The following is a 17,500-nucleotide window of genomic DNA, read 5'->3' on the forward strand; positions in this document are numbered from 1 at the left end:
ACAAAACAGAGAGGACACACGGCATAGCATTACGGCGCAGGGTCATAAATCTTCCATTGCTGCTCAGACCCCCTCGACCACCGCAACCCCATCACAGCCCCAAACACCCCGTCACCTCTTCACCCACCCGACGCTGCACTGCCTCCACCCACACACACTGAGCAAAAAACACACCCACACCCAGCTCACACACACACACGCGTGCACGCACAGACACACACACACACACTCTCAAATGCGCACACACCCACGCGCCAGCTCTGTCGGATGTACATTCTAATAATAATTAGGTCTTTCAGGTTATGATAATGTTTGTGCTGTTTTCTAGTTTGTCTGCCCAGTGGTGCACAGAACGCCATTAATCACAGCAGTCACAATCACATGCTGATACCGTCACAGCTCCTCACTCTGTGTGTGTGTGTGTGTGTGTGTGTGTGTGTGTGTGTGTGTGTGTGTGTGTGTGTGGTGTGTGGGTGTGTCTTTGTGTGCACAAGCATATGCGTATCTAATTTGACCATGAAACCCTTTTTTTTAAGAACTAAAGAATAACAACAAACAAAGTATATGGGGGGGGGGGGGGGGGTGGGGGGGGAGGATACAAATGCTATTTTCTCAAAGTTTCCATACGACCTCGAACAAAAAGCACTGGCGCTGCAGACTCACACCACTCCCATAGCATGTAGCAGTCGCCTACGGATCTTGACCTATTAATTCATTTTCTCCCTTCAGGATTATTGTAATTCCCTCTACAGAAGCCTCAGTCAAGCTGCTCTTGATCATTTGCAGTTGGATTCAAAATGCCGCCGCAGGGCTCCTCGCCAGAACTAGCCGTTGGTCCGACATTGGCCGTGTTCTTGCGTCTCTCGATTGGCTTCCTGTAAGATTTTAGAATAAGCTCCAAGATCCTGTTGATTACATGTAAGGCACTGCATGACCTCGCCCCCCAGGTACACCTGTGATCTCCTCGTTACTCATTCCTCCGCTGGACCCTCGCATCGCTCATCACCGCCCTCAGACCACAAAGCTAAAGGTTGATTGGGGGTCACTGTTCAAGCCCCTGCAACCATCTTCCCCAAACTATCAGATTTGCTTGAGTCTTTGAACAGTTTTTACCCATTTTTATATAAAGCCTGTAAGAGCTTATCTTTTGGTTGTATTTGTTTCAATGTGTTCTGCATCATTGGGCGGTATTTTAATTTGAACCTGTTTTTCCATGGTTTATTTATCACTTGCATTTTTTGTGCGTGTATGTGAAGCACTTTCTATCATTATGTTTTGAAAAGTGCTGAATAAAGTCTCCTTCCTTGCTTACATATTTCAGAACATAGTGGAGGACCCAGAGGAAAGACAATAATACGGTGCATTAGTGTCCACCAAGCCTCAGGCTATCCATGCATATTTGAAACATCTATCACCATCTATCTTTTCACATTCTCACATCTAGGTACACGGGTGTACCACTGAAGTATAAAAATAAGGGTTTCAGTTGATGCTCTGTAAAACGGTTGTGCTGCCCTACTTATATCAAATATTCATGTGAAAATAATACCATCGTCATTTCATTTGGGCTTTTTGTGAAATATTATGACATGGTCCTTGTGGCCAATTCACTCTACTTAAAAACCGGTACAGGTTAACTCCTCATTTAACTTTACAAGTGAGCCTATTTATGAGTGCATATTAAGCCACAGTCCATTAACTTCACATCTGGGAGCTTAAAGCTAGGGCCTGTTAATTTGAAGCCTAATTTGAAGTGTTTGTGATTGTACATTGTCTTAGACACTGTAACATATATATCAAAAAAACAGCCGGAGATTCATCTAACTGAAAAGTGCATACACGGCACACGATTCAGCTTACCAGTTCTACTGTTGGAAGCAGTCGTTTTTGAAGCTAAAGTGCTACTGTATATTGAGAGTTCAAGTTAACAGCATCGACCCCTTAAAAGTGGGGTGGGTGACCATATAGAAAGATCCTAATCTGTGACTCACCGCTCTAGAGGGCCCCGTCTGACTCCCTGCAATGTTTGTGTTTGTCTCTGCATGGAAACCCCCGCAGTATCGTTGTTTCCCCAGATTTGGCTTCAGTTTGCTCCCAAACCTTAAAAGATATGCAGATTCGGTCACTTGAAGACCCAAACTACCCACAATGTTTGTTTTTCGTGTGTGTGTGTGTGTGTGTTTGCATGTGCGTGTGTGTATGTTATACCCATACTTAGCTTGGCTCACCTAGCCAAGTCCCCCCATGACGCAGAGCAGAAGCAGAGCAGTTTAGCAAATGAAAAGGAAGGATAATTGTGATTGCCACACTGTAGTCCAGAAGTCCTATCACCATCAGCCATAATCTCTACTTATCAATTTTTTGAAAGTGCTTGCCTGTTGAGTTGAGCACAGCTGGGCTCTAGCTTCTCTAATGCTATCAACCATAAAGGGGAATTCATTCAGCGTGCTAACAAAGACGCGCACCACAAACAGATGGACTTTGGTAGCCGGCTCTTGCAGGAGTTGGAGTTAGCAAGCCCACGCGGCACTTCAACTTTTGACCCCATCATCCACCTGTACTCAACGGCTGGATCACAACGCTTAATCTGCTTCGTGGCAGCACACAGACACACACCCGAAATCACGTTCACACATGGGCACACACACAAACGCACACATGGACACGCACGCAAAGATGCAGATGGACACGGCATACACACACACACACACACACACGCACACACACACACACACACACACACACACACACACACACACACACGCATACACACACACATTCTCAGACATACCTTTATGTAAAACAATAAAACACACAAACTCACAAAAACACACACACACACACACACACACACACACACGACACACACTTAAAAGACCCATCACCCTTGACCTCGTGACCCCAGTTAACTAAATAGGGTCCTGTAGTTACTCCTTGTGTGGGGCCCCGCTGAAAAGAGCCAGTCATGCCACACCGGCCGGGCCCCGGGGGCCGAAGCAGTTCTAAGCTCTGCGGTAAGTCTAACCCCCCCGCCCAGACCCTCACGCTTGCGTATATCGAGACTGACTCACGTGTAAACATCTGAATGCGGTCGCAACCCCGTGCCATTTAAACATCTGCCCCTCGGCCATTTAGCTTTTGACCGCTTCCTGCCTTGTTTAATTACTTGTATACTTTATACAAGTGCTGCTAATGTAGCCTTTGTGGCAACAGTTCAGTCAATAGCCCTACAAGGATCCGGTGCACAGAGACAACCTTCCAGTCGCTTACTTTTAGTCTAGTCTGGTCTCAAGTTCCCTGTTTGAATTTACTTTATCATATAATAAATAACTTTTTCTATACTACAAAAGTACCTTGTTGGGTGAAAACGTACATGTTCTGAGTTTCTTCCTGAGTTTCTTCTTCTTCAGTACTGGGCCTTGGAAGCTGTGACTAAGAGCTTTACAAATATTCTTCAATTGAATCGAGAGAGACAGAGTTCAAGCATCCCTGTTGTATACATCGTCAAATCCGATTAAACTGTTACTTTTAAATGTTATGGCCTTTATGTATTTACCATCGGAAAACAGGGCTGACCTTGAAGCGGGGGCCCAACTATTAGTTGACAAGTCATAAAAGGCTGTTAAATATATATCAATGTATTAACACTAACTTCCCCAGTTCCTGTTCCCTGGGGCCAGCTGAACTCAATTTGAACCTGCAACCCGGGCCGCCTACACCACTCTCGTCTGTTTCCTTAGAGATTACTATCAGGAAGGTAAATACAGAGTTTCACAGCACAAAGGCTGAACATAACTTAATGGAGTTGAGCAGCATTAACTTGAAATTCTAAATGAATCCTTTAATGAAATTATCAGAAGAAAATCGCTCTTTAAAACTCAACATTCACGCTCAGCGATGCAGTTACATGTTTGCTACGCCGTTGTGCGAGCTGAACTCCTAATCTTGCCACTAAACTGCTGCTATGTCTTTGCCACTCTGGGTTATCGGGTAAGATAAACAGTGGGCTGGTGAGTGGTCTGTTAAACCGAAAGATATAGAGCATACCTTTGACCAATGTACATATTTGGGAGAAGAAGATATCTCTCATTCCATCGTTCATCTATTTTTATCTTTATTTTGTTTTCTTTATTTTTCCTATGCATGACAGAGGTATTTCATTTATTGTTTTAGCAGGAAAAAGTGATAAAATGTCTGGTATCACAAGAAGTCATGAAAGGTTTGATCAATTTTCCCGGGCCTTGAGTTTCTCATCCATATTTGTTAGAAATGGGGGCAATTCTTTTTCTTCCTTTCAGTAAGAGACAACCACACTTTTTTTTTTAAAGAATATGTTTGTATCTTTTCTTTCCAAGAAAACGATCAATTTTGTGCATAGTTTGTCAAGAAACACGAGAGCCCTGATTTAAAAAAAAAAAAAACACGAGAGCCCTGATTAACGGCTCTGAACTTCCTCCCTGTAAAACTGTTCTTTCCCAGCCATTGCGTTCCCTGATGTAAAGTATGACAGAATAGATGGCCATTTCCCCATCCAAAAAAACAGAGACAGACTGCAGAGAGCCATTTTGTGTGTGGTCGCCCACACACAAAGAAAAGGGTTGACAATTACAGGGACCCAGAGCCATCAGTCAACCACTTGTGGCCCTCAGCCATTCAAGCAGTGACACGACTGATTCCCGGTCCATCCTTTATGTCTACATGTTTATCCTGTGTGTGACAGAATGCCTGGGTTTCTCAAGCAATTATTCAGGGGCTTTTTTCCGAGCCTGTGGTCTCTGTGTTTACTTCAGTTGTGAGTGAAAAACTGGGGTCCAAAATGGCAATGGCGACAATTCTGAACTGCTGCGTGTGTAGTGCACGTGAGCCTCATGCTCACAAGTAACGTCTTTGGCACGGAACACACCATGAGTATATTCTGACATCTATGTCGAATCCGCTTTAAATGAAAACAATAAGTCACATTATGCATTTTTTATCGTCAGTGAGAAAGGGGCTTGCTATGAATAGCAAACATTGGAAATCGCGTCGCAATGTGCTGAATCATGCATGACGTGACGGTACATAATGCATGCGATGCTGGTGGGATTGCATATTCTCATTAATGTACTCGTTTCTTTGTCACTTGGAGTTCAGAGTCTTGAACCTACCACCGGTTCTGGTTGAAATGGATTGAAAAGATTTTTCAACACCCGCACTGGAGCACGTAATGTGCAAATACAACAATCAAATCACACACACACACACACACACACACACACACACACACACACACGCACGTTTAAAGAAATATGTGTGCACTTCGAAAAGATATTGGAACTACAGGCATCAAGGCAACGTCCGTTTTTAATGCATGCATTATGCCTTTCATTGCAACTTAGGAAAAACAACGATAGAAGAAAGGCCTACATTTCAAATGACCATATTCCTTTAAAGATAGATTTGTCACTACATGAAAGTCAAGCGAGAGACATATCAAACCTTTAGGGAGAATGAATGATCAAGTAAAAATCGGAAAAGAAAGCTCCACCCAATGAGGGATGAGCAAACGGAGCGCCAGACCCACGTTATGGAAATAGCCGTTTATTATAGGATTCTCCCTTTGAGTTGAACTGCGTGCACAGATGAAAAGTGAGTGAATAAAGTCATATATACTGTATTATGTAACATTTATGTGTTGTGCATGAAGTGTGTGCGTGTGCGTGTGCATGTGTGTGTGTGTGTGTGAGTGTGTGTGTGTGTGTGTGTGTGTGTGTGTGAATGGAAAGTATGGGTACATCAAGGCATACAACTCGTAAAGATAGAGCGAGAGGAAAACAGAGAGATGTCAACATAGGTATGAAAGAGTTCAGAAGATCAGTGATGTCTTTGTAATAAGGTCACTGAACAAAGTCCATTATGCCCCCCCCCCCCCCCCCCATCTCCTCCCCTTCCTCCAGAGGGTCTATTTATAGGGAGGGGGAGGGGTGTTGGAAAGTGAAAGAAGAGAGGGATCTGTGATGTGTGGAGGAAATGGAAGGGCCGGAAGACGGATGGAGGGAAGGAGGGAAGGCGGAGGTAAAGCTCTACGGAGAGGAGGCCAGGGTGAGTGGTGAAGGAATGTGATACGAGGAAAAAGAGGAAGGAAAAAGGTGAGATGGGAGCAGGGGAAGAGAGAGTCGAGTGTAGAGAGAGGGCGGGGCTCACTCACTCACACATCATCTTCGTCTTCATCACGTCATCGTCATCAAAAAGGAAACAGGGAAGCAAATCTAGCTGGGAAGACTAGGACGTTCCCCAACAGATTCAACCTTTGGGCTATTTTTAATTGACTATTTCTGTGTGTGTACGTACGTATATGTGTGCGTGTAGATTTCTGCAATGGTGTGCATGGAATGGTGTGTAGTGTCTGTCTGGGTGTACATGTGTGTGCGTGTGCGTGCGTGCATGCGTGCGTGCGTGTGTGTGTGTGTGTGTGTGTGTGTGTGTGTGTGTGTGTGTGTTTCATTGCTCTGCAGCCCAGGTCCAACAAATAGTGGAGGGGACAGATAGTGTGACTCAGGGCTGATCAACCATCAGTGTTTGTAGGTGACTTGTTGATTCAACAGAGGTTTCCACGCGAGAGACGAACGGATGGACCTGTTTAGAGAGGGATTTGCAAACACACATCAGTTGGTTCATCACACAGAGGGGAATGCAATCAAGAAGGCAAGGCAAACACAAACATAAGGCAGACAGGCGGGGAAGAGGCTAGGAAACATTCAGAGCAACAGGTGGAGATACAGACAGACAGACCCACTAGTAGAGGCATAGACGGATAGCCCAGCTGACTGAATGGCTGGCACTGTAACAGATGCACGCACACATACACACACACACACACAGTCCTTTGAAGGTACTGGAATACCAAAAGTCAGATGGACAGCCTTATTGGTGGAAGTAGAGACAGACGGACAGGTTGGTGGAAGTATGGACGGTTTGGTAGAAGTACAAACGCATTTTTAGCAGCGTTTTAGCAGCCGCGCAATGGGAGTCTGCGCAAATCAATGGCGTTATTCTATCTCATGTGTTATCAAGCGTGCGGGCCTCGCCAGTCGAACGTTCCCCCTCTCGGATGAAAGTTCTGCGGCTGGCTGCCGTTTTGATATTCTAATGTGGCGGGCCGGCGCACTGGCTGCTGTATTAACAGCGATGCAGAGCTGTGATAGCGCAACATGAATGAGAGCGCAGCCCGGCTCTCCCCTCAGGCAGGGCGTACGGAGACAGAACCCATCTGCAAGATAACATTACACACCGCGCCAGCCTTCCCCGCTGCAGCCGCCGCCGTGCATTTCAATGAGTGTAGGTGTAGCTCGTGTGTGTGTGTGTGCATGTGTGTTGGTGTTTGTTCAAGTGTTGGTTTTTGTCTTTCTGTCATAGGGTCTGTCTGTTGTGTTTATCTACTTTAGCGTAGTATTTCTCTCCCTGTCGACCACCGGTCTGTGTGTTGGTCTATCTGTGTGTGTGTGTGTGTGTGTGTGTGTGTTGTGTGTGTGTGGGTTCGCAAGGCAAATGCATAACTCAATACATTTGCAACTGGCAGTCCTGCTGCAACACAGAACCGGCTAACTCGCTCTGCGTGGAGCGGTGCAGTCTTGGCGTGACTGAACTGCACTAGGTGGGCCAGCTGCCCTAAAGCAGCGACTACTACGACTACCCAGCCCCTTGACCTACTTCACATCCTCCAGAAGAGGACTGCAGGGTCTGGAGGTTGAGGAAGTGGGAGGGGGAGAGGGGGGGAGGGGGGGGGGGTATACTAGATGATGGTGAGTATACCTACTGCAAGGTAAAATATCGAAGAGGTTGCTCTTTTCATTTTTTTTTCTCAATCAATCCCCTCCCCATGCTCTCTACCCAAGCTCCTTGGGCTGGGGCGTCTCTCTGCTCAGTTCGGTGGAGAGGAATCGGGTGGGATACAAGATTAAGCACCCCCTTCACTACCGCCCCCCCTCCACCAGCCCCACCGCCACCGCCACCGCCACCGCCACCGCCACCCCGATCTGGAACTGTGTCACCGTGTCCACTGGGGTTTACCTGCTGCTTCTCCCGAGCTGACGGAGTTCGTTTGTAGATATGGTTTAGTGGGGAGGGATCTATGATCAATTTCATCTTAAATGACCTCCCCAACCCCTCTGAATCCCCCCCCCCTTGTTTCTCCTCCTTCACACTCGTTATTTCCATGGAGACCGAACTATGTACCCGCAACCGCTCTGCATTGTTCCCAGTGGCGGTCTTCTCCTCTCCTTTACTCTCCCTTCCTCTCCCTTCCTCCCCTCTCCTCTTCTTTCAGCCCCCTTCCCCTGCTTTCTTCCTTGCTTCCTTTGCTTGTATGGTTACTGTCAGATATGCATCATGATACGCTGAAGACGTGCTAATGTTTGGAGCAGACGTAAAAAGTACCAAAATCTTTACTTTCTTCTCTTGCTTTACTTTCTTTCATTCGTTTGTTCTTTCTCGCTGGTTTTCTCTCTGTCCTTTGTTTTTGTTTTTTCTATTTGTCTTTCTTATTTTCTCCTCCATTCCCTTTGTGTCTCTCTACATTTCTGTCAGTCAAGGTGAGCTGGAAGAATGCTGGATCGATGCTCGTTTCCGTGTGTGGTTTCCACATCTGCTCGGTGTGGGGCCATGTCATTGGTCAGATCCCGTCCGTCCTCGTTCCCACTGTCATTTCAAGCTTTCATTCAGCCTCGACTTGCTGAAGGAATCAGGTCACCATGGGTTGAAGCACACGCGTGTTTTGTCTTGAGTCATCTAGTTCTTCATTCTTGTTTTCTCGTGCGTCTCGTGACAGGAGAGATCGATCTGAAGGGCGGAGGATGATTATGTTGATGATGCTTCAAGCTAGAATACGTTGTCCACTGATGAGAGGTAGAGAGAGATGAGTGGGAGAGAGAGTGAGAGTTTGGGAGAGAGAGATTGGGAGAGAGTGAGGAGAGAAGTGGAATAAGTGATGGTGTGTGAACGCTTGTGCACATGTGTGTCTGCGTTTTAGTCTAAATCAGTGGTCGCCAACCCGTCGATCGCGATCGTCCGGTTGATCTTTGAGACTCTCCCTGTAGCTCCCGAAAAATAATAGAAAGCTACATATACATACATATAATAAAATATGCCTGATTAATGTTCAGTTTTGCAAGCGCTTCTCGCCCTCTCTCTCTTAATCAGTGATGGGAATAATGGAGTTGTATATATTGGCGTTACTACGCTCTCTCTCTCTCTCTCTCGCTCTCGCTCTCGCTCTCGCTCTCTCTCTCTCTCGCTACTGTTCTTCCTTGATTATAGGGCACGAGACAATCGCATTAATGATGACGTTTGGCTAGGTAGAGTAACATTTCACGGTAAGCCAATCGGAGGTCGAGTTGGACGGGTGTTTACACATTCGAAAGCACGCAGAGTCGGACACACAGCGACACAAGTGAGTCAACGAGAAAGTATAGCCATTACTTTTCTCTCCAAGAAATGATTGGAACGAGTGTAATGGTGAAATGCACATTATGCCCTGGACACAAGTGCCTCCCCACGTCGGTGTCAAGTAATTCAAACATCTGATCTTTCAACGTTGCATGCTTCCATGCATTCCATGCTTGCGTGCATGAACATGAACATAAACATGCACATGCACATGTATTTTGAGTTCCGTTCAAGAAGGCTGGAGATGGGGTCCAAATTATTTGACACATTTGAGCATTTAAAAATGTACTTGAAAGTATCGCAATTAAGTTAAGTTACCCTTTATTGTCCCTTTTTGGGGGAAATTCTTTCTCTGCTTTTGACTCATCCGAGAGCCGGTGAACACCCGGAGCAGCAATAGTTACTTTCCATAGTAATATATATATAATATATAATAATATAATCAGAACTGAGCATAACAGTTAACAATGGTACTTCATATGATATGCAACTGCAAGTAAAATGTATTATTATCTATGTTGATTTGTTGGTTACGATGAACAAAATAATTTCCTCATACAAATGGAAAATAGCCCACATGCCTTTATTTTTTGTGTTGGAATGCAATTATATAATGAAACTTAGAATTTAATGTACATTGTAAAATTCAAGACAGCTAGGTTTGATATGCTTCTTATAGTGTTTTCTTGGTTGCATCAATTTGAAAGTTGGACCAAAGCCAATGTAATTCAAATACAATTAGCCAAATAAAAGGCCTCAAGTTGGAAGTAAAATCTGGGCTGTGTTTTTTGTCTCAACGCTTCAATAGGTAGATCTTGCCTTTCACCAAGGCTGAGGTCAGTGATCTTGGGCTTAAAAAGACCACTGGTCTAAATGGTTACACTTCAAGCCTCGGGCCATCCAGTACGGGGTCCGTTTGTGAGTGCATGAATCAATTTGTCAATTGAAGCAATTTTGACTCACCTGTCCAATTAGAACCAATCAGCAACTCCATTTTGAGTTTTTTTGATGTTTATATTACTTAAAGTGCGCAGATTGCTCACCGAGACATAATATTTGATCAATGTTTGGAAAATAAAAGCCGAATAGGTTCCCCTTTAGAAAAACGTTCAGCTATATATTCATTCATTCAGAAGAAGGCTTATTTTAGTTGCCAATTGTATTCTTAGTGTTTCTAATACATCAAAACAAAAGTAAGAAGTAAACAACACATGTGTAAATCCAAATGCTTCCATTGTAGACGCCCTGTCAGCGGAGACACTCAACATGCAACATTTCCTAGTCATGATTTCAATATGTTTTATTTATATATTTCCAGGCCATATGCAACCTATCTGGGCTGCAGGCTGTCCCCAGCAGATGGCCCATTAAGATAAAATCCTCTAGAACATGGACTAGAAGGAGGTATGGAGGCTCAATGACTGAACAGCAAAAAAGATAGCAAGCGCTGCTATTGATGTACATTGATTAGAGCTGGGTCATTGACTTTCTCCCCTCTCTCTTACAAACACAAGCGCAAGAACACACAGATACATACACACACTCGCGCACACCCCTATGTGCGCACCCACACACACACACACACACACACACACACACACACACACACACACACACACACACATTAAGTGGTAAGTGAGCAGATTGCAATTGAGTATCTCGATTACAGACTCATGTTGGCCCCCTGATAGCCTAAAGGATGCTGTTCTAGAATGCTAAATACACACTTAACTCAACCCCCTCACGCATGGTCCACATACTCTCACTCACACACACACACACACACACACACACACACACACATATGCGCACATGCCCACACATGCACGCACACGCACACACACATATGTGTACATGCCCACACACACACAAACACACATATTTTCTTTCATCTTATTCAATAATCAAGAACTATATTTACAGAGGGTTTATTGACCTTCGTTTGGGAGTAAATATTTAACCATCTTTAACCATTACTAAATATTTCAAAATTGTTCAGCGTTTCACAAAATCATTCACATCAATGATTTCGTATTGCTGCGTGTGTCTACGTGTGACACGTGTGTGTGTGTGTGTGTGTGTGTGTGTGTGTGTGCTCATGCTTGCAGGTTTATGTGTTTGTGTGTGTCAACTCCAATGCATTGGCCTGCATGCCTGTGACTTGAGCTGCTTTCCATAAGTGTTTGAGATAGTGATCACACCAGCTTTGTTTTCTCAGTTGTCTGTTCCCTGTGTGTGTGACTGAGTGTGCAGCTGCTGCTGATCCTGGCTGATAAGAGATGTCATGAGCTCATGGTTTCCAGGCTCCTGCACTGATAACTAATGGCAGAACATTTACCATAAACTGGTGCCCTGGTAACGAAAATAAATAAGTGATAGAAGTCACACACATGTACGCGCACACACACACACACACACACACACACACACACACACACACACACACACACACACACACACACACCCCTGTGAGCACATACACACACACACAAACACACACCTTTGAGCACAGACACATGCACACTAAATGCACACACACACACACACACACACACACACACACACACACACACACACACACAGAACAGCAGGTTTCTGAATGGGATATGACCTTACTTGGTATCATTTTGGAGTACAAACCATAATGTGGTATTGAATCTGTATTCATATGGTTATACATACTCATCTTTGCCCATATCTTTGAAAAGGAGTTCCTAATGATGCTATCATTCCAGATATAGGCTGTTGATAAAAATTGAAGTTGTTAACAGCCTTTGTTGTAACCATCTCATTTGTGGATCACAATGTGCCACGCTGATGTGGGTAGCCAAGGCAGAGGCTTCTCTATGTTATTGCCAGTTTATTCCAGCTTCTTTGGATCCCTGCTTACACTGTGGGTAGGACTGGATTTTGCTCGGGATACTGATTTGCAACCAACTGTAAATCAAAGCACGGCCATTGTTCTCCCTAATGCCATCCATTATGGATGACAACATTTGGCCACTAAGTCTGTCGGACACAGTGACGGAGTGGTACAGGGAAGAAGGTGATGGGGAGTGGGGAGATGAGGAAGGAGACCCCAAAGAGAGCGACACCGCATGGTGTCATGGGAGGATGGTAGAAAAGAGAGGAAAGGGCAGCAGCAGGAGATGGAGGAGTGGGCCGCAGCTGGGAATAGTTGAAAGAAAGTAGAAAGACGAGAGAAGAAAGAGAAAGTAAAAAGTTAAAGAAGTACAGAAACAAAGATGGCTTTTAGTTTTTCAACACGCCTAAAAATCTGTTTGAATGTAGGCCACTGGCGGCATGTGGCTCTGTCTGCACCCCCGCTAACTCTCTGTCTTCTATGCCTATCATGTTTCACGGGGGCCAATCAATAATGTAGGGCTGTCACTTCAGAGCAATGAACCCATGAGCTCTGCACATGGCGAACGCTGGTGACAACGGGACGGGAAACAAACCGAAAGGAAGAAATAAGGAGATTAAGACGGAGGAGGGCAAGAAAAAAGGGCAGAGAGGAAGAAGAGAGGCCACTGTGGAGTGGATGCGGGGATTGGTTTAGTGTACGAGGAATGAAATGAGGAATGAAATAAAGGAAAGGTTGAAACACTAACACAACTAATAAAAGTGGTGTAATGGCAGAGGAAATAAAGAGGAGGAAGGACTCCGGATGAAATGGAGAATGGAGGGAGGGATAAAGAGTGAGCGAGAGAAAGAGAACGAGGTGAGAGAGTGGGGGAGTGGAGAGGCACATTTCCCCCAGATAATACAATTAAACAGAGAAAGTGTCTCCTGATTTCCAACCTTGGAGACAGAGGGAGGACTAATTACAGAGAGGAGGAGATAAAATGTCAGCTTCGTGACATCAAAGTGGGGACAACGCCTGCTCATATTTCCTGATTTGTCTCTCGCTAACTTAGTTCACTCCTAAGCTGCTTTTAGTTCATAGCCCAAGGGCCACTGCTATTCTCTTAGATAAGGAGCAACACCACACTCAATTAGCGCACACATATTTGTGTGTGTGTGTGTGTGTGTGTGTGTGTGTGTGTGTGTGTGTGTGTGTGTGTATGTGTGTGTGTGTGTGTGTGTGTGCCTTCTAACACTTATCGTTGACGCACAGGGTTGAAAGAGAGAGTTTGAACCGAGACATCATGCTGTTATAAAAAGGTCCCTTTGAGTCACCCACTTCACCAACGAGAGCCATACAGACACACACACACACACACACACACACAAACACACACACGCTAATCAATCACACACACACACACACACACACACACACACACACACACCAATCACACATGCACACACTAACACACAGAAGCAGCTTTGACTAGCCTGGCCCAGATGAACCTTGATGATGATGGAGTAGGGGAAAATTACAGGCTAGAGGAAGTGCCTGTGTATAGCCAGGTGTGTGTGTGTGTGTGTGTGTGTGTGTGTGTGTGTGTGTGTGTGTGTGTGTTTTTGAGTGCATGTGCATGTAGTTGTGCAGATTGACAGAGCCCGTACTTCAACTCTGAGTCTGAGTGCACTTCCGCTGTCCCAACCTGCTCCTCTATGTTCTGGTCACCGTGGCAACCTTGGCAGCCAAACGTTCCTCAGGTGGGAGTCGTGATCATCGCGAGCGCCGGAAGTCAGGGGGGTGAGGCGGGGACAGACAGTCCGACGTCGTGCACTGCTGGCAGCCAAGGTTACTGCACTTCACGAGGGGCCTTTCGGCTCCCGCTCCACTGTGCATAATCAGTAGTTCCAGCTGGCTCTCTGCGTGGCGTTCCTTTTGTTGCTTTGTCGCGGTTTCTGCTTTCCGCTGGCGATATTTGACCCCAGCTGGCCCCCTGTTTCCGACATCCACTGTGGTTTTTTGTGTCTGTCGGGGGGGGACGGGACCTACCTGAGAACAGCAGGGCCACTGGCGCAGTGGGTCTCAGCGGGTGTGACACAGATTAACGCCGCGTCTCAGACTGCGTTGGGGACGGGGGAGAACAGTTGTAATCTCCCGTTATGAGTCAGTGGAATACAAATGTTGGCGGGGGGGGGGGGGGGGGGGGAAAACAGATTTAGCGGAGAAGATTGCACTGGCGCACGCAGTCTGAGAGCTGAGAGATAATGAATAATTTGAGGAAAACATTTCCCTTTTGTAACTGACATCACCATCCCCGACGGCGAGTCAATAAGAGACTGCGGCGGAGGATTTGCTTGGGAGGTTTTTTGCGATTCTCTCCACAGAACGGGTTCAGTGTCGCCCGATAACTAAATATCGGTCCATTTAGCCATCTGGGCTGTCTTTGTGTCCGTCTGTTTGTCTGTATGTCCGTCCCACCCGTCCATCGGTGCCGTGCCTCTCTGTTTCCGTCCGTCCCTTAATTCTAACCCTCTGTCTTTTTCCTTCTCCCGTTTATCTCCTTCGTCTTTTCGTCCTCGCCAGTCGACGACGACGACTTCCTGGGCCTGAGGGAGCTCCCCGAGACCTTCCCGTCGGACCCGCCGGAGCCCCTGCCCCACTTCCTGTTCGAGCCCGAGGAGGGCTACATCGTGAAGAACAAGCCGGTGAACCTGTACTGCAAGGCCACGCCCGCCACCCAGATCTACTTCAAGTGCAACAGCGAGTGGGTGCACCAGAAGGACCACACCGTGGAGGAGCGGGTGGACGAGAACTCAGGTGAGCCCATCGGGGGGGGACAGGTGGAACGCAGACTAGGGCTGCTCGATTATGGGGAAAAAAAATCACGATCGCGATTATTTTGGTCAATTTGGTCAGTTTCAGTTTGAAAACACGAGGACAAAAAACTAAACGGAAAACATTTATTCAGAATTTCTCTCTCAAAAAAAAAAACACTTTGTAAACTGAGAACTTTGAAATTTCCACTTTAAAAAAATACACAAAATGTTCAAATAGAAAATGTTCAAATATGCATCCAGCTGTTCCACAAAAATGGAAAAATAATTCAGAAATCATGATCAAAATAAGATTAATTGCAGGGGCTTTCATCCCCCTCGCTGGGCTTTCATCCCCCTCGCAGATAGAGAAGTCCATCTTTGTAAATGACTCAATGAATGAATGGATGAATGCGTCAGTTTTGGGGGTTTTCCCTTAAGGCATCACTGAATAGCAAGACGATCAGTGAACGATGAACACCTGCTGAACCGATTAAAGACAAACACAGGGAACGTGCTTCAATGTATCGTGGTTTTAATCGGTTGCGATATGCACGGACGGACATTTTTGTTAAGACATAGGTGAATGCAATCCCACACACAGAGGCACAAATTCACATTGTATGTGTCTGACTGAGGGACAGTGAATATTGCTGCCGTCTTGTCCCTCCCGACCTCATACTGGGAAGAGCTTTCAGCCAGGAGGAGCGAGGACTCCATAAAATGGGAATTGTATTTCGTTTTCCTCGTCAGCACATTTTTCATCTTGACTAGTTTGTGTCTTCTGGATTTAAAACAATATCTTTTGAAACAAACTTATATCCATGTCTACTGTATATTTACCTCAACTTTCTCGGAAACAAAGAATTTTACTTTATTCCAACCCAGCTGGATGTATTTCAATATATAACAATTTCTTGAAATACTTTTCTCGAAATATTTGCCCAATAAAATCATCTGTATTTGAAACAGTGCTGCTTCGACCAAAGCAATTCTAACATTGCTATTGATGCATGTCTGTGTGTTCAAGTATGCAAATGTGTGTGGATCTGTCTGTGAGGTGTGTTTGTTTTGTGTTCAGGTGTGTTTGTTTGTGTTCAGGTGTGTGTGTGTGTGTGTGTGTGTGTGTGTGTGTGTGTGTGTGTGTGTGTGTGTGTGTGTGTGTGTGTGTGTGTGTGTGTGTGTGTGTGTGTGTGTGTTGCTTGCCTATTGTTTGGTTGTCCTTACTGTTTAGTGGGTTTGTGCCAGTCCACTGAGCAGAGACAGACAGAATCAACAGAGCAGGATAGTCTGATGTTTCCCCTGATTCAGCTGTCACACATGAGTTACTACACTAGAGCGGAGTAAAAGTCAACAAAAGGAAGAAACATTTTAGGGATGATGCACACATATACACACACATAAACAAACACACACACACACACACACACACACACACACACACAATTGTACAAGCCCTGACACAAAGACACGTCCACCCCCACAACCAAAATAATGAAATAAGTTTGAATAGATTGAAAGGAGTGTTGGTATTAACTCTATGTTTCAGATTGTGAGTTTGAGGATCTCTGACAAAGTCAGAATAAATGAATTAGGTAGTATTGGGATTTTTCTCAATAGTGTTTATTCCCTTATGCCTGTGTCCTCCGCGTGCAATACAAAGATATCAGCAGCCATTGTTCCATACTATTCTTCAGTCGACCAGACATTCTCATCTTGTCTAGATAGTGAACTTCATTTGAAGACCCTTCTCTATTTGACTCAATTCTAGATGCTTTTTTAGAGTACACATTTGATAGATCTGGTGGTTGGTTTAATCTGTTTTGGGTTGAAAAAAAGTCCAATAATAGCCACAAGAACAGACACATACATCAATTACATTACGTTAATCACAACCTGTTAATATTTCAAGCATGGATCAATAATCATTCTGAATGCCAAATTGATTTCATACAGTGCAAATTACATTTTGAAGAAACCAAACATGATCATTGAAATTCACTTATATTCTGGTCCAAAATTGTTTTCTTTTGAGGCATTCATTTTGATTAAATTTCAATCCCAGAGAGCAATAAAATATAATATGACAAACAAGTACACACTTACACACCCACACACAGGCACACACAATCACACAATCTTGCACGCAATCTTGTGTCATCATCAACTTTTTAGATGGCCCAGTAAGTACTCATTGGTTTTCTGTGCAGGAACTGCAGTAAGTACGCTGTTAGTGTGAGAGCCTTATCACTGTGGGACGCTTTCCCTCCATACATCCTGCAGTTTGAGTTACACAGATAGGCCCACTGATCCCCATCATCTTACTTTATCTCCTCGCTCCTTCTCTTTGCGACAGATCTCTCTCTCGCTCTCTCCCTTGCTCTTCTAGCTCCGCCAGAAGAGCCTACCTTATACTCAC

The 17,500-nt window shown here is 45.1% G+C and overlaps 1 protein-coding gene across 1 annotated transcript in view; it reads left to right on the plus strand.

Moving 5' to 3' along the window:
* The window catches only part of LOC311343273 (netrin receptor UNC5C-like), a gene marked incomplete at its 3' end in the record, with an annotated part of 149,673 nt that overhangs the window by 50,940 nt on the left and 81,233 nt on the right, over positions 1-17,500 (plus strand). Inside the window, exon 2 of the mRNA XM_084468150.1 lies at positions 14,852-15,085. Within this exon, the coding sequence (XP_084324276.1) occupies positions 14,852-15,085 (234 nt within the window). The remainder of the gene's footprint in view (positions 1-14,851; positions 15,086-17,500) is intronic.

Source organism: Micromesistius poutassou (assembly GCF_964030765.1).
Source record: "Micromesistius poutassou genome assembly, chromosome: 5".
Lineage (NCBI taxonomy): Eukaryota > Metazoa > Chordata > Actinopteri > Gadiformes > Gadidae > Micromesistius > Micromesistius poutassou.